At 41.5% G+C, this 27,442-nt stretch overlaps 1 protein-coding gene across 2 annotated transcripts; it reads right to left on the reverse strand.

Annotated features, from left to right (window-relative positions):
* Positions 1 to 193: 193 nt before the first annotated feature.
* LOC118361592 (cyclic nucleotide-gated cation channel beta-3-like) lies at positions 194 to 27,442 on the reverse strand. Of its 2 annotated transcripts, none has more exons than XM_035741638.2 (18): positions 27,073 to 27,442; positions 26,401 to 26,458; positions 25,537 to 25,714; positions 19,711 to 19,871; positions 19,145 to 19,447; positions 18,524 to 18,732; positions 18,054 to 18,104; positions 17,796 to 17,882; positions 17,463 to 17,527; positions 15,382 to 15,504; positions 14,469 to 14,610; positions 8,533 to 8,692; positions 8,017 to 8,114; positions 5,467 to 5,550; positions 1,823 to 1,941; positions 1,368 to 1,520; positions 932 to 1,076; positions 194 to 762 (listed from the first exon to the last, which is right to left on the reverse strand). In XM_035741638.2, the coding sequence occupies exons 1-18, from the start codon at positions 27,259 to 27,261 to the stop codon at positions 736 to 738; spliced, it is 2,352 nt and encodes a 783-aa protein (XP_035597531.1). In that variant the 5' UTR covers positions 27,262 to 27,442; the 3' UTR covers positions 194 to 735. The 2 variants fall into 2 exon arrangements, with proteins under 2 accessions (XP_035597531.1, XP_035597532.1); XM_035741639.2 differs by lacking the exon at positions 14,469 to 14,610 and adding an exon at positions 14,926 to 15,067.

A 27,442-nucleotide genomic window follows, 5' to 3' on the forward strand; every position in this document is an offset into this window, starting at 1 on the left:
GGAGACCACTTACTTAATTAAACATCACAATGTCCCGCCCCTTTCCTCGCTAAGACTTCACAATGTCCCACCCTGGATAAGGGGATTATTCGACTGAGATCTCCATGGTTGGCTTGCTTTCACATTCAACTACTATTCAACACAACACACAATAGATCATGAAGAAGAATATGATACTATGGAACTGATGCAGTTGTTAGTAAATGAGAATTTATTTATTTAGGTAAATGTGTATCTTACAAAGCAGACAGATCGTATTAAATGTCACTTAAGTAGCTTGTTTCGTAGCTAAACTGTTACACAGAAAAATAAATCCTTTTATTGGCACTGCATCCATAACTGTCACCACAAACTACATGAGTTGTGTATTGGCAAATACAAATTGTGATTGGTCACAAAAATAACAGTTTCTAAACCTGAAATATAATTTATAATTGATATGAAAAGAAAAATGATCAAAATACTTCTAGAAATATTAATTTTTTCCACTTTGTCTTTTCTTTAATTATTGCACATCTTAATAAAGTTTTTGAAAGATTAAACAATTCTAAAGGATAATATGCGAGAGGGTAGTTGTATCCCTCTTACACAAATCCCTCAAAATAGTGTTCCGTACACACACTCACATACTGTTCATTTAGCTGTGAGTAAAGAGGCGATTGAACAATAATGCACTGTAAATTCACCACAAAAGTAATACATATGAGAAACGATGCAGATGATACGATGATATTCTCAATCTTTATGATTTTGAGTGGCTTGCTACAAGAGAAAGAAAACCACAACACAGTACAGTAGATTACAAACCAGCTCGAGCCACTAACAGTATTTATAATAGTTGCCTTGTACATTATCAACTGTAAACTGAACATATACGGTACATGCCTGTTGTTAACAACAGGTCAAAGTGAGAGTAAGGGATGTTTCTTACCTTGAGTTTCTCCAAAAAGCCTTTGCTGCCCCCTAAGACACGCAGCATTTTAGGAGTGGGGGGTTTGGGTCCGAACAGCGCCAGTCCTTTCTTTTTATCTTCAACAGCCTTAGCAGCAGCTGGACCCTTAGCCTTCATCAGTTTCCTTGGAAAATAATGAGTCAAAAAGGAGTCAGGTATATCTCCATTACATGACAACATTTTATTTGAATAGTCCATCTATAGCTCAATAAACTATAAATAGAGTTTGATGAGCTATTACCGTATAGATGGATTATCCAAATACATATTTGTATTGATAAAGGTTAGCAGGGAAGCAGTATTCTTTAGCATTTGAAATGTTTCCCCTACAAGAGACGACTACTACTAACTAATTATCTTAGATTAAAACTAGGAACTAATCCAATGCAGTACCAATAATACAGCCAACTCTTACTTTCCTTTCCTGGCTAGAACCTTCTGAGCCATTGGGTAGTGGACCAGAATTTCAAAGAGATCCTTCTTTTCCAGGACGGACAGGTTAGCAAAGCCGTGAGCTTTGACATTAGCCGTCCTCCTGTTCCCGCCATCTTTAGACGATTGCAACAGACTGTTGAAGAAAAACACTCCAATTGTATAATATAAACTCACAACAAGCGTCTTGGTGTTGGCTACACCATGTCTGCTTCCGAAATGGCAGCCTATTTCCTACACAACTTGCAGTACAGCGCCCTTAACCACTGCCACCCGGGAGGCCGATAGTGCACTACTTTTGATTAGAGTGCATAGAGGATTACTTTTTAACAGAGCCTTATTATATGGGCCCTGGTCAAATAGTGCACTGTAGGAAATAGAGTGCCATTTCAGATGCAGCCCATTGTTTCATGTTCACAGGAGAGCTCTGTTCTGTACCTGATTTCTCCAAACACACAGCCGGCCTTCAGTGTAACGAACACGATGGAGTTATCTGGTCCACCAACCACCTGTACTGCTCCAGACTTGATTATGTACATCTCTTTACCAATATCTCCCTACGGGATAAGATAGTTAGAAAACTGTCATGCTATAGATGTACAGTGCCTTCAGAAAGTATTCACACCCCATTATGTACAGTGCCTTCCGAAATGATTCACACCCCTTGACTTTTTCCACATTTTGTTGTGTGACAGCCTGAATTTCAAATAGATTACATTTAGATGTATTGTCCCTGGCAATACCCCCATAATGTCAAAGTGGAATTTTTAACAAATGAATAAAAAATGAAAAGCTGAATGGTTTTGAGTCAATAAAAATTCAACCCCTTCGTTATGCCAAGCCTAAATAAGTCCAGGAGTAAAATTGTGTTGTGTCTGGGCAATCATTAAATGTGAAGACTTATTTATATCAAATCATTTCTCTAGGTTTAATTATTACATGATTGAAATAATCATGCAAACATTAATTAACTAGGAAGGCGGGGCACCATGGAAAATGGTGATTTACAGAGTTATAATTTACACAATATAACTCTTAAGATATTTTAAAATCTGATCAATTACAGTCTTCTGTTAATTAATTATTATTACCTCATCAGTACTCATTACTGAACGTCGCAAACCCTTGGAGACCTGCACGAACCCTAGCCTAAATCATGAATCAGCGATATACAAATTGGCATAATTATTTGTTTACTAACTAACTAAATAATCACACAGAATTAGATAACAAACAAACAGTAGATATTTGGGTCGGACGAAGCCGATATGACGGCTTGGTAGACAAAGGAAAGGGGTGGGGACTGAGAAAGAACATGCAAGGAAAAATGGATTCACTACACACAGTCTATAATTATATTAATTGAAATGATAATGACCTTTTTCGAGAATAATTGCAATGTATATATTTACGCCCGTATGCCGTTGCTGTCTTCTCTGTTGGAATCACCGGTCCGTCTGCTGGAGAGTCAGTTCATCAGATAGTCTCTGGTTAACTTCCCCAGAAGTCATAATGTTCTTTGTGGTTGTAGCTTTCTCCGCAGCTCTGGATAGTGTCTGTTATAATGGATACGTCAGGCCTACCGTTGGTCGTTGCATAGAATAGATAGTTCCGCGGTTGTCAGTATTCTCGTACTAGACTTACGTACAGTTGAAGTCGGAAGTTTACATACACCTTAGCCAAATACATTTAAACTCCGTTTTTCACAATTCCTGACTTCTAATCCAAGTCTTAGTCTTAGGTCAGTAGGTCACCACTTTATTTTAAGAATGTCAAATCTCAGAATAATAGTAAAGAGAATTATTTATTTGAGCATTTCTTTCTTTCATTACATTCCCAGTGGTCAGAAGTTTACATACAGTCAATTAGTATTTGGTAGCATTGCCTTTAAATAGCTTAACTTGGGTCAAATGTTTCGGGTAGCCTCCCACAAGCTTCCCACAATAAGTTGGATTAATTTTGGCCCATTCCTCCTGACAGAGCTGGAGTAACTGAGTCAGATTTGTAGGCCTCCTTGCTCGCACACGCTTTTTCAGTTCTGCCCACACATTTTCTATAGGATTGAGGTCAGGGCTTTGTGATGGCCACTCCAAAACTTTGACTGTGTTGTCCTTAAGCCATTTCGCCACAACTTTGGAAGTATGCTAGGGAAGACTTCAATATATCCACATAATTTTAGTCCCTCATGATGCCATCTATTTTGTGAAGTGCACCAGTCCCTCCTGCAGCAAAGCACCCCCACAACATGATGCTGCCACCCCCGTGCTTCACGGTTGGGATGGTGTTCTTCGGCTTGCAAGCATCCCCCTTTCTCCTACAAACATAAAGATGGTCATTATGGCCAAACAGTTCTATTTTTGTTTCATCAGACCAGAGGACATTTCTCCAAAAAGTACGATCTTTGTCCCCATGTGCAGTTGGCAGTTTTGGAGCTGTGGCTTCTTCCTTGCTGAGTGCCCTTTCAGGACTTGTTTTACTGTGGATATAGATACTTTTATACCTGTTTCCTCCAGTATCTTCACAAGGTCCTTTGCTGTTGTTCTGGAATTGATAAGCACTTTTCGCACCAAAGTACGTTCATCTCTAGGAGACAGAACGAGTCTCCTTCCTGAGCGGTATGACGGCTGCGTGGTCCCATGGTGTTTATACTTGCGTACTATTGTTTGTACAGATGAACGTGGTACCTTCAGGTATTTGGAAATTGCTTGAAGGTAGGTCTACAATTTTTTTTCTGAGGTCTTGGCTGATTTCTTTAGATTTTCCCATTATGTCATTCAAAGAGGCACTGAGTTTGAAGGTAGGCCTTGAAATACATCCACAGGTACACCTCCAATTGACTCAAATGATGTCAATTAGCCTATCAGAAGCTTCTAAAGCCATGATATCATTTTCTGGAATGTTCCAAGCTGTTTCAAGGCACAGTCAACTTAGTGTATGTAAACTTGTGACCCACTGGAATTGTGATACAGTGAATTATAAGTGAAATAGTCTGTCTGTAAACAATTGTTGGAAAAATGACTTGTGTCATGCACAAAGTAGCTGTCCTAACCGACTTGCCAAAACTATAGTTTGTTAACAAGAAATTTGCGGAGTGGTTGAAAAACGAGTTATAATGACTCCAACCTAAGTGTATGTAAACGTCCGACTTCAACTGTAATTTCTCGCTTCAGACTAGTAATTATACACGTCTAGGAAATTCTGTATTGATCGATAGTCTCAGAGTTGAACCATTTCCAGCCGTGTAGCCAAATCTACAGCTGCATCGTCTACGTGGCCTGTAGAAGTGTAGCCCTTCCAACGTGGGGACTGTACACTTTAAGAGATACAGTTGTGTGTTTCCTGTCCTTCATTAGTTCACCAAATTAAACACACTCAACATGACTGTCCCTTAAGTGTCCACAGACCATTCCCACATTCTCAAAAATAGAAACATCATTATTCAATCTTTTGATGGCCAAGGGTCTCTCTGTGTTCCATAGTTTACATTCCAACCTCGAACACTACAGAGCATAGGGACAGCGTATTTTATGACCGACCATAAAACAGTCTACTTTCTGCTCTCCCCCTCTATGAGAGAGAGCATGCTGTAGAGCGGACCCCCCTGTAACCCGATCCTTCAGATCGTCACAGGAGAGTTATGACAATTGTCACATAGTAAGTTGCAAGGATTCGCTCTGTGTGCAATAATAGTGGAATAAATCAAGGGTTATGAATACTTTCTGAAGGCACTGTACATCTATTTTAACATTATCTCCCTATGGGGAACCAAATATACACACATATAGATGATTTTAAAAAGCTGAGTATACTGCATGTCTTTACCAATATTACTCTATGCGGACGAAATAGTGTGAGCTGACCGCATTTAACAGTTCCTTTATAGACTACATGAAACAGCTAATTCCATGACTGCGTCTCTCTCTCTCTCTCTCGATCACCCCTTTTTTGTTTATCTCTCTCTCTCCCTCTACGTAATTTCACCTCCAGCGATGACAGGATTATGTTTGACATGGTCAAGGAAGTGCTTCGGCAGCAGCAGATAGAGAAGGTAGTCAATAAAACACACTCACACACAAACTCACCTTCTGCACCACAAAGTCCCCAGGTAGATATATAATAGACTTAAGCCTCAGCAACATGTCTACCAACATCTGGTTATCACAACCCTGAGGAAATACAATTGAACATCATAGACTAAAGCATCACAAGGTATTACAGGTACACATTTCTGTGAGGTTGATTAAAGGAACATTCAAGATATGATGCAAAATGCATCATACTGGCTGTATTTCTGTACTTTGAAAGTTATATATCTTGAAAATTTGATTGCTGACATGCAAAATATTTGGGGCCTATATCAACAAAGGCCTAATGAAACAAATACCGAAATATAGTTTTTGGGTGGAGTTTTCCTTTAAGTAATGTTTGTCTGTGCTTTTTGTAAGTGTGTGTGTGCGTGTTAGTGATGCGCGGGTTGACTCATATCCTGGCGGGTTTAGGGTCATGAAATATTGTATGGATGAAGGGCGGGTGGGTTGCAGCCGGGCGGTTTGAATAAAGAGAAAACAATACCTTAAAAAATCCATAAATGTATCATTCTTGTGCAATTTATGTCTATAGGCCACATTTAGGTTTTCCTTTAATTAATATAGGCTATCTGGCATTAAGTGTGTAAGCCTAATGCTTGATGTCCACCAGATGCATTTTGTTTGTTTTGCTGGCCCGCATTTTCAGTACTTGACCTATGTGCTTTGCTTTTCATCTTGCTAAAAGCTAGCTGGTTGGAGTCTGTGTTTGCACTTCTGTTTGTACCACCGCATGGTAAAGCAACGAATGAGCTGAAAATATTGAACACGTGGTACACAGAACGCACCGCGGCACCCCTAACATAGTGTTGCAGTCTGCTCCATTGACAATGAATGACTTCCAACTGAATGCAAAGTGTATGATGTATCTGTTGGACATGAGGCGCTCGTTCTAAGGCCTAACTGTACTGTACATGAGCCAAATACACTACACGCCCAATGCTTTTGGGAACAGGCAGAAAAAATACATATCAATCCACAGAGGCAAAAACGAAAATGTCATAGTTTAATTCGATAAGTGAAAAGCTGCAAAATGGAGTGTTGAAAACAAAGAGAAAATAGGGACAAAAAAGTAATGTTTGGGAAAGATTTGGTGAAGTGGTGAAAGAGGATGATAGAAGTGCTTGCTATGTTATTTGTGATGATTGTGAAGTGCTATATAAAATCGACAATAACAAGATGGGGACTTAAAATCAGCCAGGTCACCAGTGATACAAGTCAGTATTCTACGTACATCCATTTCGGAGTATGTCAGGAGATGACGTGGATACCGGCCACTAGGGGCAACAGCGAGAGCTGTTACGTTCAAGTAGGTGGTGGCAGATGGGGATGGCAGATGGGCGTAAGTATTTGCCTCGGATTCCAAATGTTGCACGTTTGAATCCAGCGATAGAAAGTTGATTTTTACATTTGAGTTTTAAGCCTATCCCAAACCTTAACCATTCAAAGTTAATGCCTAACCTTAAGAATTTGGAGTTAATGCCTGAACTTAACCCTAACCTTAAACATTCAGAGTTAATGTCTAAACTTAACCTTAAACACTTGGAAATTTGATGTTTGGAACAACTTTGAAATGTGACATTTGAGAGAAACATGGATGAACGTCTAATTCTGAAGTAAGACTGTGAGAGCTGGTAGCTTCAAATAGGCCTAGAGCACATCAAGGGAACCGTAGCCTACTGTTCAGATGGTCTAAATGGAAACTGAAATCTGGACACTGACTGTAGGTCTATAACCTCTCACACAGCCTTAATATTAACTACTGCAGAATGAAGTATGTCTTGTATTAAAATTATACACCAAATGTAGGGTAAATGTTGACTTGGGAACAGGAGTGGAGTGATTTCTTTCTTTCACCATCTTGAGAGAATGTGAACTCGCAGTTTGATACTGTCTGTAGAGGTGCTATCTTTATCAGCATCATAAAAGCTGATAGTATTTCAACCACATAAAATATGCATCCAATCCAACCTGAAATATTACCAGAAACATGTTGGGTCGTTTTTACAGCTTTCTATGTCCTTACAACTGGTCAAATATTTGTCATTTGGAAATTTTGCACAGAAAATATTTCCAGTCAAAAAATGCATTTTATCACAGGTCCCTAAACGTCTTTGCTCCGGGAAAGAAGCAGAGATGACAGAGATAACTTTATCGATGTCAACACTACACTACCAATACAATAGACACGGAATCATTCATTGTATGGATTATTGATATTATTCTGGTGAGCAAGGGTTTATTTAGTCTTCTAGGGCAACATATAAGGTCAAAAGAAAAGCTACATGTATCTAACAATAGACAAGTTGACTAAACAAATCGCCTACAAAAAAAATATTGGAAATTATAAACAGAAACGTATCTAAATCAGGACCAAAACAATCCTGCACCCCCTTTCAAAAAATCATTCCGCAGTCTCTGACTGTAGCCTATAGCGCATGTTCTATATTAGCAGGTTAGGGTCGGGTTAGGGCCTCAGATTTTCACTTTATCACATAGCGGACTCACGCACCACTAGTGTGCTTGTATGCATGCTTTCGTGTGTACCTTAAATAGATCAATTTTCTGGAAGGTAGCCAGGTTGATGTCAACAGCAATGGCTGTCCTCATGACGAGAGGCATCTGCTCCAGCAGCTCAGACTCATCTAAAGGCAGGCAAGAAGAACCATAAATACACAGGTAATTACGGATGTCTTATCGAACAGAACTCGTATTCACCTAGACCTGAGCCTCTGTTAAAGGTAGACTCGGCGATATGATGTAGATGCAGGAAGTAAACAGCATAGTGGGTCAATTTCTGGGACAACTAAGAGTGTTGAAGCTCGAGGCTCAACTTCTCCACTGTTATACCACGCTGTACACCGTGTGAAGCAAACCCGTGCACGTGCACAGATACTGTGGGAGAGCGAAGTGTTGCATCTCGCTCATCTCACTGTTTCTGGTGCTGCTCCTGGCAACGTCATTTTGTAGAGTCTACCTTTAATGCTTGAAGTAAAATATTGAGGTTGCGTCTCAAATAGGGAATAGAGTGCCACTTGAGACGCAGGCTGAGAGTTTCCTTACCCAGCATGCCCTGGGCGTCCCAGGTGTAGTTGTACCAGGTGCGTATTCTGTTCTGGCATAGTTTGGGGATGTTATTTGACACCATATAATACACAGTGTTGTCCATGGAGGAACGAAAGTAGGTCTGGCCTGTGGTGGCTGCCCCAATGACATCTCTCATCTGGAATGGATCATATTAGACACATAAGTCAACTGAGCTCAAGTTCAATTTATATTCATAGGTCCATTTGTTACAAGTTGGTTGTCAGCAAAATTACAGGTAAATATTTTTTTACAAACCCCCACCCCCGCACGCACACACCAACTTGAAACAAATGTAAGAAGTGACATTTACAATATATCAAATAAACATGTCATGTTTTGACTCCCCTTTTGTTCAGGGACACATTATACCATTTATGTTAGTCACATGTCTGTGGAACTTGTTCAGTTTATGTTTCAGTTGTTGAATCTTGTTATGTTCATACAAATATTTACACATGTTAAGTTTGCTGAAAATTAAAGTAGTTGACAGTGAGAGGACATTTATTTTTTTGCTGAGTTTATATCTATATCCGTCTGGATAGATCAGAGTCCGGAGACTGAGGTGGCTATGGGCCAGGGAAATAACGCTATCATCAAACATCTTCTTTTGTTCACTTAAACAGGTTGAGTCTCATCCTGGACTAAACGGCACCTTCAACACAACGATTCTCCAGTGAGATTGCTTTTTAGTCAAGGACTAGGCTTAATCTGTATCCAGGAAACTGAGTTACTTTCGTAACCCCAGTTCTCTGATATAATGAGTGGGATATCTCACATATGGGATTGACCTGAATCTCAGAAGCTCAAAGAACCAATTGCACACATTTGTTGGAGACAGACAGGTCGAGTGGCAAATGAGGTGAGCCCCTACCCTCACAATAAGGAGCAACTCGCCCGCCCTCTAGTCATTTTCAAGCATTCCGAACTTCCTCACACTCTTGCGAGTAGGGGAATGCGGTGAGATATCTCACTCATAATATTAGAGAACCGGTGTTACGAAAGTAACCTTGAGTTCTCTTTCAAAAATCCCACATATCTCACATGTGGGATTTTGGCCAACTCCCGTATCGCAAGCATGCTCTCCAAAGCCAGGTAGTCTCAACATATCAACCCTCAAAGGCCACGACACTGAGGACAATATGCGCCAAAGAAGGTACAATGATGTCTAACTGGTAGAACCTCATAAAAGTATGAGGGGATACCCAACAAGCCACATCGCAAATCTCCTGTAAGGAGATACCTTGAACAGTTCCCAAGAGGTAAACATACCTCTGGAGTGAGCCCTCAGACTCTCTGCAGGCTGTAAGCCCTTGCTATTTTAGGCCAATATAATAGCTTCCACAATCCAATGTGATAACCGTTGACAAGAGAGGGGCCTCCTTGCAAGGAGGTGCCCAGGACACAAAGAGTTGGTCGCTTTTGTGCAAAGCTCTTGTTCTATCCAAGTATACACTTAATGTACGTACTGGACACAAATTATGGATATGCTCTTCCGTAGAAGTGAAGGGTGGCGGGTGGAAAGCCAAGGTCGCTGACCTTAGGCATAAAGACGAGGTTGGGCAACAAAGAAACCTTGGAAAAGCCCGGGGAAAACTGTAGACACGAATAGTGAGCTGATGCATGCAACTCACTCACTTTGCGGACATAAAGGCGACCAGTAAACCAGTCAACGCTTTCCAGCGGCTCGTGAAATAGCCAAAAGATGGAGCAAAGGCTTTGATACTGGAGGTAAGTGGACTGCCCCTTCATGAAACAATAACGAGGGGTGTTTTCCCACTGTTATTGTTAAAACCTATATGACAGGCCGTGATAGCAGCTAGACAGACATTAACAGTGGGGAATGCCTTCCCACTGTCAATAAGGTACTGCAAAAAAAGCATAAAACCTTGGATACAGAGAATTTAGTAAGGAATGATCTGTTTTTGGTCACACCACTTCTGAAAAAGGCACCACTTGTCATGTAGAAGGGGCCCTGGCACTCTGAATAGTCTCAATGACTCCAAGCTGCAGGCCTGTCACATCCAAATTGAACCTGTCACGGGCCAGGCGCAGCGGGCCATGGTGTCTGGGTGAGGGTGGAAAATCTCTCAGTTCGCTTGGGTCAAAAGATCCCTGCATAACGGGAGCTGCCAGGGCTCGTCGTACAGCAGGAGAATGATCTCCGCTACCCGAAGCTTGCCTGGCCATCAAGGGGCTACCAAGATGAGGGATGAGTCTTCTTCCCTCACTCTGACTGAGCCGCCTCTATACATTTGCTGAATGTTTATGGAGCTACTTGTAGGCTGTGCCTTGAAAAGCAAACCTTAGAAACCTCCTGTGTGCTGGCAGGATGCTTATGTGAAAATAAGTGTCCTACAGGTCGACTGATGTGAACCAAGACAGAATGTTGAATGTAAACATATGGGAACGTGAACATTTTCAGATAGCTGTTGAGGCCCCGTAGGTCCAGAAGGTGGTTTGCCCCTCCACCTTTTTTGGGAAGCAGGAAGTACTGGGAGTAGAAGCCGAGGTGGCTCTCTGCTGCTGCTATTGCCCTGATAGCCTCTTTGCTTAATAGACAGGAGATTTCCTGCTCTAGTATGCATACTGAGTCGCCAATCACCACTGATTCCAAAATGCAGTTGAAAACGGGTGGTCTCATAGCAAACTGCTGTCATGGCGTTGACCTCTTTGGGTACAGCGAGCACAATCCCCCTCTCTCTGTCTCCTACACTCAGGCTGCTGCGACCTCAGGTTGTAAATTCCTGGAGGAGATTATCTCCTCATGGCCACAGTATAGAGAGAGAGTGAGTTTTCATAGAGGGAACAAAATAATTTCTTCCACCTCACAGAACTTGAGGTCCGAACAACATTTATGTTCTGGAGAAGGTATAAAAGATCGGCGAAGAATCCAGCTACGAACTGGTCCGTTTGGTACAATTTTCTGAAACTCATGGGAGACAATACGGCCACATTACCATAACGCTGTTTATACAATTGCCTCAGATATGAGGCTTAAATCTAATTGTTGTATAAGATGAATGAGTGAGGATGATACTGTTTGTGAAATTGTGTAATGTGATTTTGGACTGTTTAATGAAGCAAACTCAAATTCCCTTTGGAGTTTAACTAAATCAGAGGACCGCCCATGAGCACAGTTATGGTCTGGCGTCTTGGGACCGGCCCCTTTCTGCTCTTCCGAATAAAACCCCCACCTTGAGAATTTCTCAACAGACCATGTTTCTCTCAATTTACTGTACACTTAATGCCATTTATTGAGAGGAGACCATAAACCTAAGATTTGAGTGGATGGCTGAATCTTTTAACTATACCACGTGGTTAAACTCTTAGACTATCGATACCGACAGAATAAGAACAAGTATTTGATATTAATTACTAGTCTGCAGCTAGGAATTCGGTATCATTGAACGCGAAGACAGACAACCGCCGAAACATCTATTCTATAACGACATGAATGAATGTCACTCTGAACTATCCATTCTAACCACGACAGAGAGAGAGAGAGAGCGGACAAACTCTCCAACAGAAACAAACTTTTCAACCGAGATCCCGACGACACACTGAATGTAAATATATATATATTGATTGCAATTTTTCCCGAATCAGTGAGCGTTCATGTGCAAAGGATTAGCATTTCAATTGTTATAATTATCAACTTTCCAGTGTCTCATCTCAGTTGAACCCCACTTCCCTTTTGTACACCAAGCCGCGATGCCGGTTTAGCCCACTAGGGAAACTCCGTTATCATTTCCTTGTAACTATCTACTGTTTGGTTATGCATTTCTGTGAATTACTTTGTTAGTAAATAAATGATTTTAAGACAATTGATGTATGGATGACTCATAGTGAATACAGGGTTTGTGCAGATAACCAACCATTTACGACGTTTGGAATGAGACTAACGTGAGGTAAAGAAGAATTCATTAATTAGATATTAAGTGATCAGATATTAATATCTGAAAGTTATATTAGGAAAATTATAACTTTATAATCTGAATATTTTCCTTGGTGCCCCGACTTCCTAGTTAATTACAGTCACATGATTAATCAGTTTAATCGCGTAATAATAATTACAGAGTTATTTGATAAATAAGTCTTTAGTTTAATGATGCCAAAGACACGACACTGCAGTCTGTACCCCTTTGTCACCATGGTCCAGACCCAGGGCTGGACTGCGCATGCGCGCCAGTTCCCTGCTCTTGTGGCGAGTAGGCCACAGGTCAGTAGACTCTCACAATTTTTGCTCTATGTCCTTGGTATGACACCTGGATACAGCAGATACTTTTTTATTGACAAGGGCAGTGTTGACACAATGGAACATAGGGACAGTGGTTGGTCGCGACTGCCAATTTGTTGTCCTGCCCCAGCTGCTTGAACGAGAGTCGAGGGGGGGGAGTCGTGTCAGAGAGGGCATTCAGAGGTAGAGTGGATTCCCCTCGTCTTCCTTGAGAGCGAATGCAAGGACATGGGTTCCAGGAGCACAGAGGTGAACTGCTGGCTGCCCCTCTCTGCTGCAGGGGGTGTATCACTTCCCCCATATAGGGAAATAAATCAACTGGGTGGGTCCTTGATTTTCCCCACTGTCAACCCCTGTTCGGGGACCAGAATTGTGGGTTCGGTCTCTGCTGTTCCCAGGTCTGTGGGCTGGCTTGACAGGAGGGTCAAGGAAATTTGCTTTCGCTTTGTCCAACAGGCTGGACAAGTTGAGCCACAAGGCTCTCCACCCCACCACTGCAAGGCTGATGGCACAGCCACAGCCTTGAATGGTGCCTCTGGAGGATCTGAGGTAGAGGTCTGTGACGACACAGATCTCATCCCAAAAGTCTGGGTTAGACTTGCTAAAAGAGTATGCATCTCCAGCATCATATCGGATTGGTAGGCAAGCAGTAAGGAAAAACTTTCAATGCTTGTACAGAACACGTAAACTTTTGGCAGATAAATGCAAAAAATGTGTCCATCTTACCATAGAAGGAAGTGCCTTTCAGTGACGAGGCACTGGGGTTGAGGTGGTTGACCAGTGAGGGCTCGACCACCGGTTGGCAAAAAGTCAGGTTTGGAACTTGTCGGTCAAGGGTTTGTCCTAGTTACGTTTGGCTTCCGTCACACAAGCTGGGATGGATGAGAGGAGTTGCTTGCCTGGAACAGTTCGAGAGGGGAGTTTCCTCCCGTCGTTCCAGTCCCTCTCTGCACTGCCACCCCCATGGGTTCAGGACCCAGGCAGACAGCATGATATGGTTAAACTGCATGGACATAGATGTGCTGGGGCAGTGGCCGGGCCTGGCAGGCTCCATGGTGCCAAAAAAACAGCTAATCTGAGAATAAAGTGAAACTAAACTAGCGTTCACCACGTGGGCTAATAGCCTGGCTAGTTAGCACAGTACTAGCCGGAGAAAGCTAATCATTTAACAATGTGAACTTAGCTACAATTCCATTTGCCTCATGTGCTAGCAACTTAGTTAGTAAGCACAATGTTAGCCAAAGGAAGCTAGCGCTTTGTTGGACTTGCGACGAACAAAAGCATGTCTCTCGAACTAAAAAAAGCTAGCTAGACTTGCAGCGAGCTTGCCAGGTTAGCTAAGCCTTGCAGCTAAGCTAGTCAAGTCTCAGTAGCTTGTTCTTACCCGAAGTGAAAACATTCCTTTCGGTAAAGTCACCAACACAGAAGATGAGAACTGAAAAACCTGCTGAAACTAATAATTGAAAGAGAACCGCCTACCCAGTTATTCTCTACGACATCTATGCTATGGCTATGACAAAGACAGAGACTAGGTTGTGATGTAAGAAACACTGCTAAGGTTAAGGTTTCCAGATGAATCGGGGTAATGGGGGGCTTTGATTATGTCAATAAGAGCTCTAGAGCCTAGATGGGAAAGCCAATGGGAGATCTATCTGACTATGTCTCTTTCTGTTACCTGTCCAATCAAACTGGAGAACACGAAGACACCCACGAAAAAGTTTGTCAACTGAAAGGTAATCTCAAAGACTGTGTGGGGCTCTGGAAGACCACCGATGTTGATCAGACTGCGGACTGCGTAATAGTAACAACGCAAGTACCTGTAGAGAGGAGTGGGGTATTAGACAGGTATCTGTGTGTGGAGAGGGGGTGGCGTTAGGAGGGGTGCTAGTCTCTCTGCTCCGCAGTAGCTAGGTCATTTGGTTGTGTGTTTTTGACCTCCCTGGCACTGGATCAAAGGTTATGACCTGAGATGGGAAAAGTGTTCAAATTGTTTTGGGGGGGGAAATGTTTTTTTTTAAGAGAAAAACTGCACCAAAAAAAATCAAGAATTGTAGAAAAAAGGAAATTGTCAAACACCAAAACAAAATAAAAGACAAAAATGTGACAAAAATCAAGCACACTTAGAGGACTACCTGGCCAAGAAAGATGGACAAAAAGAAGGCGCCGAAAAAATAGTTGGCCATCTGAAACAACTGTCCGAATAAGGTGTCGGGAAATGGCAACTCTGCGATCATCAGCAGGGATTTCTCCGCATAGAAGAAACTGCTCAGGTAACTAAAAAAAAAACACATAAGGCAGTCCAAATAGAGAAAAAATGTATACATAGTCCTGTATGTCTAAATTATGTATATATATAATCAACTACATGTAACATGCATGGCTTTAGAACAGTACTTCCTAACCCTTCCTTACAATATTGACATGGATATACAGTGCACAAGTACATGACAAATGAACAAGCTGCAAATGACTAATGTTATACAGGAGATACGGTCATGCAGTAACTAAAATTGAACAATAACTTGAGCTCTGCATTGGTGTGCACTTACAATGGGAGATATACAAATGAGTTGGTGTAATGTACATACGCGCTGCCTTTGCCAGTGTAGACCCATGTGGTCTTGCCGATGCCCTGGTAGGCCGAGGCCACGTAGTAGGCGCAGGCATTGAGGTGGAGCATGAAGAGCAGGTAGCCAATGGTGCGGACCACTCTTGTAACACAGCAAGCAAGGGTATAGCACTTCAAGATACAGTACTAGTCAAAAGTTAGAACACACCTACTCATTCAAGGGTCTTTCTTTATTTGTACTATTTTTACATTGTAGAATAACAGTGAAGACTTCAACTATGAACACGTATGGTATCATGTAGTAACCAACATAGGGTTAAACAAATGAAAATATACACCACCATTCAATAGTTTGAGGTCACTTAGAAATGTTTTTGAAAAAAAATGTTATTTTCTTGTTTTTGAAAGAAAATAACATTTTCTGTCCATTTCAAATAACATCAAATTGATCAGAAATACAGTGTAGACATTGTTAATGTTGTAAATGACTATTGTACTGTACTGTAGCTGGAAGTGGCTGATTTTAATAAAATATCTATATAGGTGTACAGAGGCCCATTATCAGCAACCATCACTCCTTTGTTCCAACGGCATGTTGTTAGCTAATCCAAGTTGATCATTTTAAAAGGCTTATTAATCATTAATAAATAAATAATGTTAGCACAGCTGAAAACTGTTGTGCTGATTACAACTTTAACTATGTCTACACTGTATTTCTGATCAATTTTGAATGGACAAAAAAATGCTTTTCTTTCAAAAACAAGGACATTTCTAAGTGACCCCAAACTTTTGAATGGTAGTGTATGTTATATTTGAGTTTTTCCCTTTGCCTTGATGACAGCTTTGCACACTCTAGGCATTCTCTCAACCGGCTTCATGAGGAATGTTTTTCCAATGGTCTTGAAGGAGTACCCACATATGCTGAGCAGTTGTTGACTGCTTTTCCTTCACTCCGCGGTCCAACTCATCCCAAACCATCTCAATTGGGTCGAGGTTGGGTGATTGTGGAGGCCAGGTCAGCTGATGCAGCACTCCATCACTCTCCTTCTTGGAAAAATAGCCCTTACACAGCTTGGAGGTGTGTTGGGTCCTTGTCCTGTTGAAAAACAAATGATAATCCCACTAAGCGCAAACCAGATGCGATGGTGTATCACTGCAGAATGCTGTGGAAGCCATGCTGGTTAAGTGTGCTTTGAATTCTAAATAAATCACTGACAGTGTCACCAGCAAAGCACCCCCACATCATCACACCTTCTCCTCCATGCTTCACGGTGAGAACCACACATGCGGAGATCATCCATTCACCGACTCTGCGTCTCAAAAATACACGGCAGTTGGAACCAAAAATTTGGACTCATAAGACCAAGGGACAGATTTCCACCAGTCTCAATGTCCATTGCTTGTGTTTCTTGGCAATTCAACCAGGAAGGCCTGATTCACGCAGTCTCCTCTGAACAGTGGATGTTGAGATGTGTCTGTTACTTGAACTCTGAAGCATTTATTTGGGCTGCAATCTGAGGTGCAGTTAACTCTAATGAATTTATCCTCTGTAGTAGAGGTAACTCTGGGTCTTCCTTTCCTATGGCAGTTCTCATGAGAGCCAGTTTCATCATAGCGCTTGATGGTTTTTGCGATTGCACTTGAAGAGCCACACATGTTAATTGAAATGCATTCCAGGTGTCTACCTCATGACGCTGGTTGAGAGAATTCCAAGAGTGTGCAGAGCTGCCATCAAGGCAAAGGGTGTCTACTTTGAAGAACCTCAAATATAAAATATATTTTGATTTGTTTTAACACTTTTTTGGTTACTACATGATTCCATATGTGTTATTTCATAGTTTTGATGTCTTCACTATTATTCTACAATGTAGAAAATAGTAAAGACAAAGATAAACCCTTGAATGAGTAGTTGTGTCCAAACTTTTGACTGGTACTGTAAATGTTGCTGTAAAAATGAATATAGAAATGTACTGTATTTGATTGATTGGTTGTTTGATTGTCAGTCATGTCGGATTTCATCATATTTGGAGTTGGTACAGTATAAAAGATTGATTCTAGGCAAAACATAGGCATACTTAAGTTGTAAAGTTAGTGACACACCTCCAAATGTAGGCCTTGGACATGAGGCTCTCCAGACGATCACTGAACTCAAAGAATGTGTCCACCTAAAGAAGATTTCAAAATCAACACCCCAAAAGTAGCATAAAAAAAGAGGACCGCAATGAAAGTCTTTTTACGTTATTGTGTTTTATCCTCGAATGGATTTGGTATATGTATCTGTTGTACATTTTAAGCATTTTAAATAGTTAAATTGTCAAATAAAATCAAAAAGTAACAAACATAAAATAGTAGAATCAGTGTTAACAGTTGAGTCATGCTTGTTTCAGCATAAGATGAGTTTGCATAAGTTGACCATAACAGACAATGCTTTACCTTTATCATTCGATTGAATCTGAAGATGGATTTGTACCCGAAATGGAAGCATAGCAAGTCTATGGGTGCCATTGCTATCATGTCCATCTGAGAAAAGAGACAAATAATTTACAGTAGGTGGTAACTCTGAAGCCCCTGCCTTGAATACATACAGAAAAAATCATTTTTTAATCAAATACATAAATGTTAGATGTTTGTGTTAAAGCCATGAAAAATGATCTGCAGTTTATATAACAAACAATTACATCTTTGAAGTACCTTAAATCTCTCAGAGTTTCTGTAGTACGCTTTGGTCATAATCCTGTCTTTCTGAAAGACAGAACATTAAAAAGATGAAATCACATCTACATTAGCAATGTTAATGTAGAATACCTGTTTACACAACTACTGCCAGTCCACTGCACACAAGTCTCATTTTGAATACCGGAACACTGAAAGGGTCTACCTGTGAAGGGGAAGTCTATCTGGTCTTTCTAAACACCTTATTAACATATAATTATGAGATGTCATTGGACTACGTGAGAAGACTGACATTTATACCCTGCTGCAAAACGTATGCAATGCAGGTATGCTTAAATTGAGCTGGAATTGTCATATTGGCCATTTTATTTTTCATATTTAATTGTTCACAAGTGTTCAAACTGTAACACTCACAAAATGCCCTCATAGTTTAAGGACAGTAGGAGCCCTACTTCCTCTGGAGAAAGAGGGAGAGCTGGGGGACTTACAACAACGTCCCCTCCTTTGACGAACTGCTTGCGGGCCTGGAAGAAGATTGAGTCAATGAGATAGATGAAATCAGCCACAAGGTCCATGGTTATCCAGTAAGGGATCCACTCCGGGGTGTGGTAGGGGAAACACAGACGAGCCGTCATGAACCAGGTGTTGTAGTTGAAGGCCAGAGTCACCAGAGTGAGCCACGCGATGTACGTGCGATCTACAGAGAGAGGAGGAAAGGGAGAACGTATGAGGAGAGAGAGAGAGAGAGAGAGAGAGAGAGAGAGAGAGAGAGAGAGAGAGAGAGAGAGAGAGAGAGAGAGAGAGAGAGAGAGAGAGAGAGAGAGAGAGAGAGAGAGAGAGAGAGAGAGAGAGAGAGAGAGAGAGAGAGAGAGAGAGAGAGAGAGAGAGAGAGAACAAGAGAGGGGTACAGAGTGAGATACATAATGAATCAATGTAAAAAGCTACAGTAGTTGCAAGGCCCGAATCTAAACTCTTTACTATTACTGCATTAAACACTGAAAAGTAACATACATGCCATACATCATCGTATTGCATGGCCAATTATTTACAAGACAATTTCAGTAGATGTTGCTTAGCAGTTTACCAGGGCAGCAGCAGAGTTGGCATACCTGAGAATGGATCTATGGTGGATGGCAGCACTGAGTCCATCGCATCCTCGATGGGTTTTAGCCTCCTGTCAAGGAAGGCGGCAACTTCCTGGCCGACGGTTGGTTTGACCACAGGCTCCGACGCTTTTGCTTCATCTTTCGCTTTTTGCTCTGCCGCTTTCTTCTCCGCCATCTCCTGCTTTTTCTTCTCTGCCGCCTCTTTCTTTTGTAAGTCTTCCCCTTCTTTCTTTATCCTATCTTGCTCTTCTTTTATTAGCCTCTCCTTCATTAATATTTCATAATCCTTTTTTCGATAAATGGGAGCTTGAGTAGAATAAAGGATTCAAACATTACAAAGGTACATCCTACGATAACCCATAGTCAACAAATATAGCTAAGGAGTCAGATAGCTTCAGCACCGTTTTGTGTCAAATATCTAACAGGTTATCAGGGTACAACTAAATACAGAACAAGCTAAATATGTGTATCCTCTGTGTATTTGAATCCCTTATGACTCTTATGAATCCCTTATGACTCCCAATGAATCCACTTTATTTCTTATGACTACCTTGAGTGTGGAAACTTACTGACTGGAGGGCTGAATTCGGGTGAGGATGCGTGTGGGTCTATGAGCTTCTCTCTGTATATTTCTGTTCTCTCTCTCATCCTCTTCACTATGACCCGGAGCTGATCATCAGAGTACCTATTTACCACTATAGGAGGTGGTGGAGGAGGGGGAACTTCTTCTCTGGAAAGGAAAATAAAATCACTTGACAGTGAGTTTCACCATTACTGATTCACAGAATAAGACCCCGATTACATTGCCCTTATTGCAGAATTATTTAAAAATACAGCTCTTTCAGGGAGTTAACTGTGTCAACACTGTCTCAAGTTTTTGTTTTGAGTGGCAGTCATTTTGTGCCAACTCATGCCAGAGCACAAACAGATCTGGGACCTCAGACATTATCTCAGTTTTGCTCAATTTCAACTGTATATGTTGGTGAAACACTATAAACGAATAAAGTGTTCCCTCTGCTGGAAAAAACACCACATTACACCCATGCTTTAAAAGGGAACTGCACCTGCTGATTTGGCCTCGTTTTTTTGGCTTGTTCCTCAAGAAATGCTGATGGCCATGACAGAAGCAAAAGATGTTATTAACTGATCTCATTGTTCAATCTGTGCCTACCATGAGTTGGCTTGGGGGTGTGGTTTGATGTGGGTGTTTCCTGTGTGTGTCCTTGCCACCAATCTGTCAGAACCTTGCCTGCAGTTGTCTCCCGCCACTATATAACAACAAACAAACCCCCTGCAGGTTGATTTCAATAACTACAGGCAGATGTACAGTATGGTGATATGTCGGATGAAGCTTTGAATAGTTCAGTAGCCTACAGAGTAATAAAGCAATGAAATTGCAATGAAATTGCTTTATTTTTGTAAACATTCTAAATTACAGCGACTTCAGAAAGTATTCACACCCCTTGACATTTTCCACATAGTGTTGTGTTACAAAGTGGGATTAAAATGGATTTAAGTCGTTTTTTTGTCAATGATTTACACAAAATACTCTGTCAAAGAGGAAGAAATATTCTAAAGAATATATATATATATAAAACTCAGCAAAAAAAAGAAACGTCCTCTCACTGTCAACTGCATTTATTTTCAGCAAACTTAAAATGTGTAAATATTTGTATGAACATAACAAGATTCAACAGAGGAGATGGGTATGTTCCTGACAACTTGTCCGTGTTGAAAGACACAGACTGGCTGGGCGACTTTGCTTTCGGCGTGGACATATTTGGGCACCTGAACAATCTAAATGTGGAACTGCAGGCAAATTGTGTTTTTGTGCATGAACTGTATTCCAACGTGAAAGCATTCAATGCTTATGTTGTACTCCAGACAAATGAGCAGCCGGTCTCTTGCTCATTTTCCGACACTGGCCGTACTGAACAGCCCACATCGCAGGGCCGCACTGAGACATACAGTAGCACTTTGATCGACCTGCATGCTGAGTTTCTCCATCGCTTCTCAGACTTCACCAAGACTGAGACTGAGCTGAAGCTTGTTTCATGCCCCCTGTCTTTCGACAGTGAGAAAGCACCACCAGACACACAATTGGAGCTCATCGACATCCAACGTGACAGTGTTTTGGAGTAGGGCCCTAAGGAGGCTTGTTTCATTCAGGTCCACATATGTGTGGGAACAAATGTTCTCGGTCATGAATTACAACAAATCCCGTCACAAGTCAAATTGAACAAATGACCACTTGTCAGCTGTTCTGAGAATCTCTACATCAATGATGACACGAGACTTTGATGCCAATGCCAAGAGAGGTGACCAGACCCATTGTTCATATTAAGACTTGAAGGCAAGGATTACGCTTTTTCATGGTGATGGTCATGCAGTGAGAATGATCCAGCAATGCACTTGGATACAGGTAATAACGAATCAGTCAGATTTGGGCTGAGGTGATTGGATAACTGTAAATATGGCTCACGATGGAGATATGAATTGTGCCTTAATATGCTTTAAAAAACAGACCATTCCAAATGAAATGGATGTCCTTACCAAATGTTTCACTCAAATTTGAGATTCGTTTTTTTTTTTACACATCTGCTATTACATGTTGCATGTCTCCAGTCATGAAATGTACAGTATATCTATTTTTAAGTTTGCATATTGTGACTAAGATTGTACTTTACAAGGGTAGAGATGCGGGATCTGTGTGTGTTTTTGACTGTGTCTTTGTAGTTATAAATTATATAAATGTTGTAAAATCTGTTCACTAAAAACAAGGGTAGTGATGGCGCACGGGTATAATTGTTCTGCAAGCATTTGTACACCTACAGTACACTAGTAGTTCTGTGTCAATTTGCAAATGAATAAAGGCTTCACATGTTTTGTCACGCATATAGTACGTCTCCCTTCACTTGGTTTCAAAAACTCAATGTGGCCATTGAGCCAAAAGGTTGCCCACCCCTGGGTTAGGGTATGGGCAGGTATAAGCTACGGACAACAAACACAACGGCATTATATCGATGGCAATTTGAATGTACAGAGATATCGTGATGAGATCCTGAGGCCCATTATCACTGCATCGCAGTGCTAACTGTACCACTAGAGATTCTGGATTCGAGCCCAGGCTCTGTAGCAGCCGGCCGCGACCGGGAGGCCTATGGGGCGGCACACAATTGGCCCAGCGTCGTCCGGGTTAGGGAGGGTTTAGCCGGCAGGGATATCCTTGTCTCATCGCGCACTAGCAACTTCTGTGGCGGGCCGGGCACAGTACACGCTGACACGGTCGCCGGGTGTAAGGTGTTTCCTCCGACACATTGGTGCGGCTGGAATTGTTGCATGAATGAATAAATGAAGGACATTTTATTTTCGTGTCAAATCAATAATTGGCAACCCATCCCTTAAGGGATTAATTGACACATGAACAAACATTTCAATGATTCACTATGGGAATGAAATGATAATATTTCCTCCTGGCATTCGCTGCATTACTGAAAAATACAATACATCAATACATAATAGTAAATAAGGTTATCCAAACAATAAGTACATCCCTAGAGCAGTACAATAACATACATACATACATACATACATACATACATACATACATACATACATACATACATACATACATACATACATACATACATACAGTGGGGAGAACAAGTATTTGATACACTGCCAATATTTGCAGGTTTTCCTGCTTACAAAGCATGTAGAGGTCTGTAATTTTTATCATAGCTACACTTCAACTATGAGAGACGGAATCTAAAACAAAAATCCAGAAAATCACATGTATGATTTTTAAGTAATTCATTTGCATTATATTGCATGACATAAGTATTTGATACATCAGAAAAGGAGAACTTAATAATTGGTACAGAAACCTTTGTTTGCAATTACAGAGATCATACGTTTCTTGTAGTTCTTGACCAGGTTTGCACACACTGCAGTAGGGATTTTGGCCCACTCCTCCATACAGACCTTCTCCAGATCCTTCAGGTTTCGGGGCTGTCGCTGGGCAATAAGGACTTTCAGCTCCCTCCAAAGATGTTCTATTGGGTTCAGGTCTGGAGACTGGCTAGGCCACTCCAGGACCTTGAGATGCTTCTTATGGAGCCACTCCTTAGTTGCCCTGGCTGTGTGTTTCGGGTTGTTGTCATGCTGGAAGACCCAGCCACGACCCATCTTCAATGCTCTTACTGAGGGAAGGAGGTTGTTGGCCAAGATCTCGCGATACATGGCCGCATCCATCCTCCCCTCAATACGGTGCAGTCGTCCAGGCCCCTTTGCAGAAAAGCATCCCCAAAGAATGATGTTTCCACATCATCCGTCATCTTGAACTTCTTCCATTTTCTAATAATTGCGCCAACAGTTGTTGCTTTCTCACCAAGCTGCTTGCCTATTGTCCTGTAGCCCATCCCAGCCTTGTGCAGGTCTACAATTTTAACCCTGATGTCCTTACACAGCTCTCTGGTCTTGGCCATTGTGGAGAGTTTGGAGTCTGTTTGATTCAGTGTGTGGACAAGTGTATTTTATACAGGTAACGAGTTCAAACAGGTGCAGTTAATACAGGTAATGAGTGGAGAACAGGAGGGCTTCTTAAAGAAAAACGAACAGGTCTGTGAGAGCCGGAATTCTTACTGGTTGGTAGGTGATCAAATTCTTATGTCATGCAATAAAATGCTAATGAATTACTTAAAAATCGTACAATGTGATTTTCTGGATTTTTCTTTTAGATTCCGTCTCTCACAGTTGAAGTGTACCTATGATAAAAAATTACAGACCTCTACATGCTTGTTCTCCCCACTGTATATACATACATACCATATACAGACCAATAAATACAGAAAAAAGAAACAGAAGTCACTTGAACCGAGTCTGACACAAAGAGAAGATTCATATGGTAGACGCCACATAATGCCAGGGTTTATCTTGTGTGCTTTCTGGAATAAGAGCAAGTGTATATCATGGTAGAAAGGGCAATAGAGGATAAACATTTATTTCATTCTCTATTTCTTTGAGGTCACAATAATTATAGTCTTTCCTCTTCCATTTCACCACAATACCAACCTGTTTCATTACGCAGAGACAATATCCCTGATTTGACCTGTTTCAATACACAGAGCCAATATCCCTGATCTTACCTGTTTCAATACGCAGAGGCAATATCCCTGATCTGACCTGTTTCAATACGCAGAGACAATATCCCTGAACTTACCTGTGCACATAGCGATCTCTTGTTGTGTTTTTATATTTTTGATCAGTATAAAATGCAACATTTTGGGTTTGGCTTTAAAGTGAAATGACACCCAAAACTGATATTTTGTTATTTTTCCTTTGTCCACTGTTGATACAGTCCCAACATGTTTTGTGTGTCAGCAGTCAAGTTTTCAAGATATTGGACTTTCAAGAACCAAGTGCCACCGCCACATGCTTCTTGAAAGTCCAATTTCTTGAAAGCTTGACTGCTGACATGCAAAACATTTTAGGACTGAACAGTGGTATAATGAAAAAAAGACCAAAAAATGGTTTTTGAGTGGATTACCCTTTAACAAGCAATATTGTTGTGCAAAGCCATGGTATTATTATTATTTATTTTTACCTTAACTCTATTCATACTTTTCTACTGCCCCTGTAGCCAAGTGTTCCATATCTATTTTTATATAGGCCTTAATTTTCTGCAAAAACACACTCAGTCATCACACAGTGTAGGCTAGAACTACAAATGAACTTGTTCAGCTACTGACGAACTGTCAAACTGCAGTTGCATCAACATGACTAAAGGGATCACCATGACTAAAGGGATCACCATGACTAAAGGGATCCCCATGACTAAAGGGATCCCCTTGGCTAAAGGGATCACCATGACGTTAATACGGGATTTGTTTTCATTTTTTTTGTTTCATAGCCTCGCTAACCATAAACAGCTCCAGTGAGCTTCGATCAGCTAATCTTCTTATCTCGTTTCAGCTCCTCTCTCTCTCCTTTAATCTGCATGTTTCTTTGCTGTGGGATATAGATCCTGTAGATCACGCCAGTGTTTGTCTCACACGGACTGAGAGATCATCTCCACTCTCTGTGTCAGCCTTGATTAGATTATTAATTTGATACTGATTTGGTGTTAAGATCTCTTGGGAGGTGGCCATTTTGGAAGGGGTTCAAATTCGGTCAACCCCCCATTGTGTGGTTCAAGAGAAGGTGAGTAGGTTACTTTCACTCACACTCTTCTCCTTAAGGGTGTTTTCAATATTTACTATACATCCTGTAAGTAAGTGCCAGTGTTGGAAGTTGAAGAGAGCCTTCTATGGAGAGTTACCAAAGCCATAACCAAATCTCCAGCTATAAGTGTTGGGAGAGACTAATGGAGAATGAACACAAGGTACTGCACTTACCCCTCTGCTTCCTCCTGGCCAGGGTTGGCTGGGGTAGCGGCTGGGGCTGGGGCTGCAGCTGGAGCCGCAGCAGATGCTGGGGCAGTGGCCGGGGCTGGAGTAGCGGCTGGGGCTGCAGCTGGAGCCGCAGCAGATGCTGGGGAAGTGGCTGAGGCCGGGGCTGGGTTATGTGCAGGCTCTGCGAAGACCGGCGGGGATGGCAGTTTCAATCAAGGTGTACAAGGAAAAACCAGAGAAACAACAATATATACCAGGTCTAAGAGGCATTCTGTTGTCTTTATTTAATAAGAGAAATCCATCAAATAACTATCAACTATTTAATCTGCCACAGAAACATCTAGACATGAAATGTTGGGGTGTATGAGCCTTTGTGAGGAGCTTCCTAAGTAGTTTCCTGCATGGTCACAACAGAAAGGAGATGGGGGACATGGGGGGCTTCTCTGTAACCAGTCTTGTGAATCTTGGCCATCTGCTACAGTAACAGACTGGACGCTAATGCATTAATGCAGATGAACCAATGTGACCATTGACCTGCATAGCTTTAACTTCTTGCTCACCTCGCTGCTCCACTTAAAGTATAAGCAGACAGTTGAGCTGTCTATATCCAACTACATTAGCTAACCAGCCAAGACATGCCCTCACCTCAGCCTCACAGTAAAGTAAAACATACAGGACAACAGCCAACATTTTGAAATAAGTTGTGTTTTTGTTTGCTTGTACCTTGTCAGTAACGGCTTGCCTTACAAGGACAGTAGAAAAGCTCAAACTATATTTAATCAAGCATAAACACGATCCAAAACATTCAGGAGCTAGCTCTAAGCAATGAGAAGCAGCAGGAATGAGCCAACAGTCAAGACTCTTTACCTGCTGGTTTATCCTCTTTCTTGGCCCCATTTTCTTTATCTGCAGGCTTATGTTCCTGCTGAGATGAGTAACATTGCCTCAAAGTCAAACTCTCATCTTCATTATTCAAGTCATTGTGATTAGAGGACATTTTAATTTCGGAGACAATTTCCAACAGAGGGAGTAGATCTACCATTCAGCAACAAAACACTACTCGTGATAGACAGTTTCAAATGAAGGTCTAATCATAATGCAATGAATTTGAACGTGCCTTTAAGTATAATGAACAACTGATATGGGACAAATGAAAGCAACAATCATGATTCAATAGTTTTTTTGCCTGAAGAATAGAAACACATGGAGAATGGAGAGGAATTGATTGCTACAAGTAAAGCATTGGAATCCAGAGTGCAAATCTCATAGCAAAAACATGATAATGCAAAATGAAGTTGCTTGATGTTTCTGAATGTTAGACATTGTTGGTCCTTACAAAATGTGACGAGAAAACAGAAATGAAAAAGACAAATGTATTTTATGATAACCATTATTAACATAAGCATTACTTTGTCCAAGCATCATTGGACAGGGATAATCATTCAGCTACACTAGCCTACAATATGTTGTTAGCATGCTGCACATAACACAGTCAGCCTAATGCTGCTACAGTATTGGGATGAACCAGTGGTATCTTACCATAGCAGGTGCAGGAGCTGGGGCTGTGGCCGGGGCTGGAATAGGAGCCGGGGCTGGAGCAGGGGCCGCGGCTGAGGCAGAGGCCGGGGCTGGAGCAGAGACCGGGGCTGGGGCAGAGGCCGCGGCTGAGGCAGAGACCGGGGCTGTTGGGGGTTGGGGGATAAACATCCTCTTCAATTTGCCAAACATGGCTGTATAGCTGGGTAGCTAACAGACTCTGCTGTGGACAGAGGTGGTGGTAGTGAGTTCCCTTCCAAGCCTTTCCCTTCTGTTCTCTTCTCTCTCTGTCTCTCTATGTCATGCTCAGCTATACAGTCCTCTAGGTTGCTGTCCCCATAACCTGCGGACCTCTGATAGAATTAGGCCTCTG

This window comes from Oncorhynchus keta, chromosome 28 (assembly GCF_023373465.1).
Source record: "Oncorhynchus keta strain PuntledgeMale-10-30-2019 chromosome 28, Oket_V2, whole genome shotgun sequence".
Lineage (NCBI taxonomy): Eukaryota > Metazoa > Chordata > Actinopteri > Salmoniformes > Salmonidae > Oncorhynchus > Oncorhynchus keta.

What these genes read in the sequence shown, in the direction of transcription:
- LOC118361592 (XM_035741638.2), bottom strand. Translation starts at nt 27,261, where the DNA reads ATGTTTGGCAAATTGAAGAGGATGTTTATCCCCCAACCCCCAACAGCC. An exon ending in CACCATAGATCCATTCTCAG is followed by an intron (nt 18,733 to 19,144) that starts GTATGCCAACTC and finishes CTCTCTCTGTAG; the next exon opens with ATCGCACGTACATCGCGTGG. An exon ending in GCTTTTTGGAGAAACTCAAG is followed by an intron (nt 763 to 931) that starts GTAAGAAACATC and finishes TTTCTCTTGTAG; the next exon opens with CAAGCCACTCAAAATCATAA.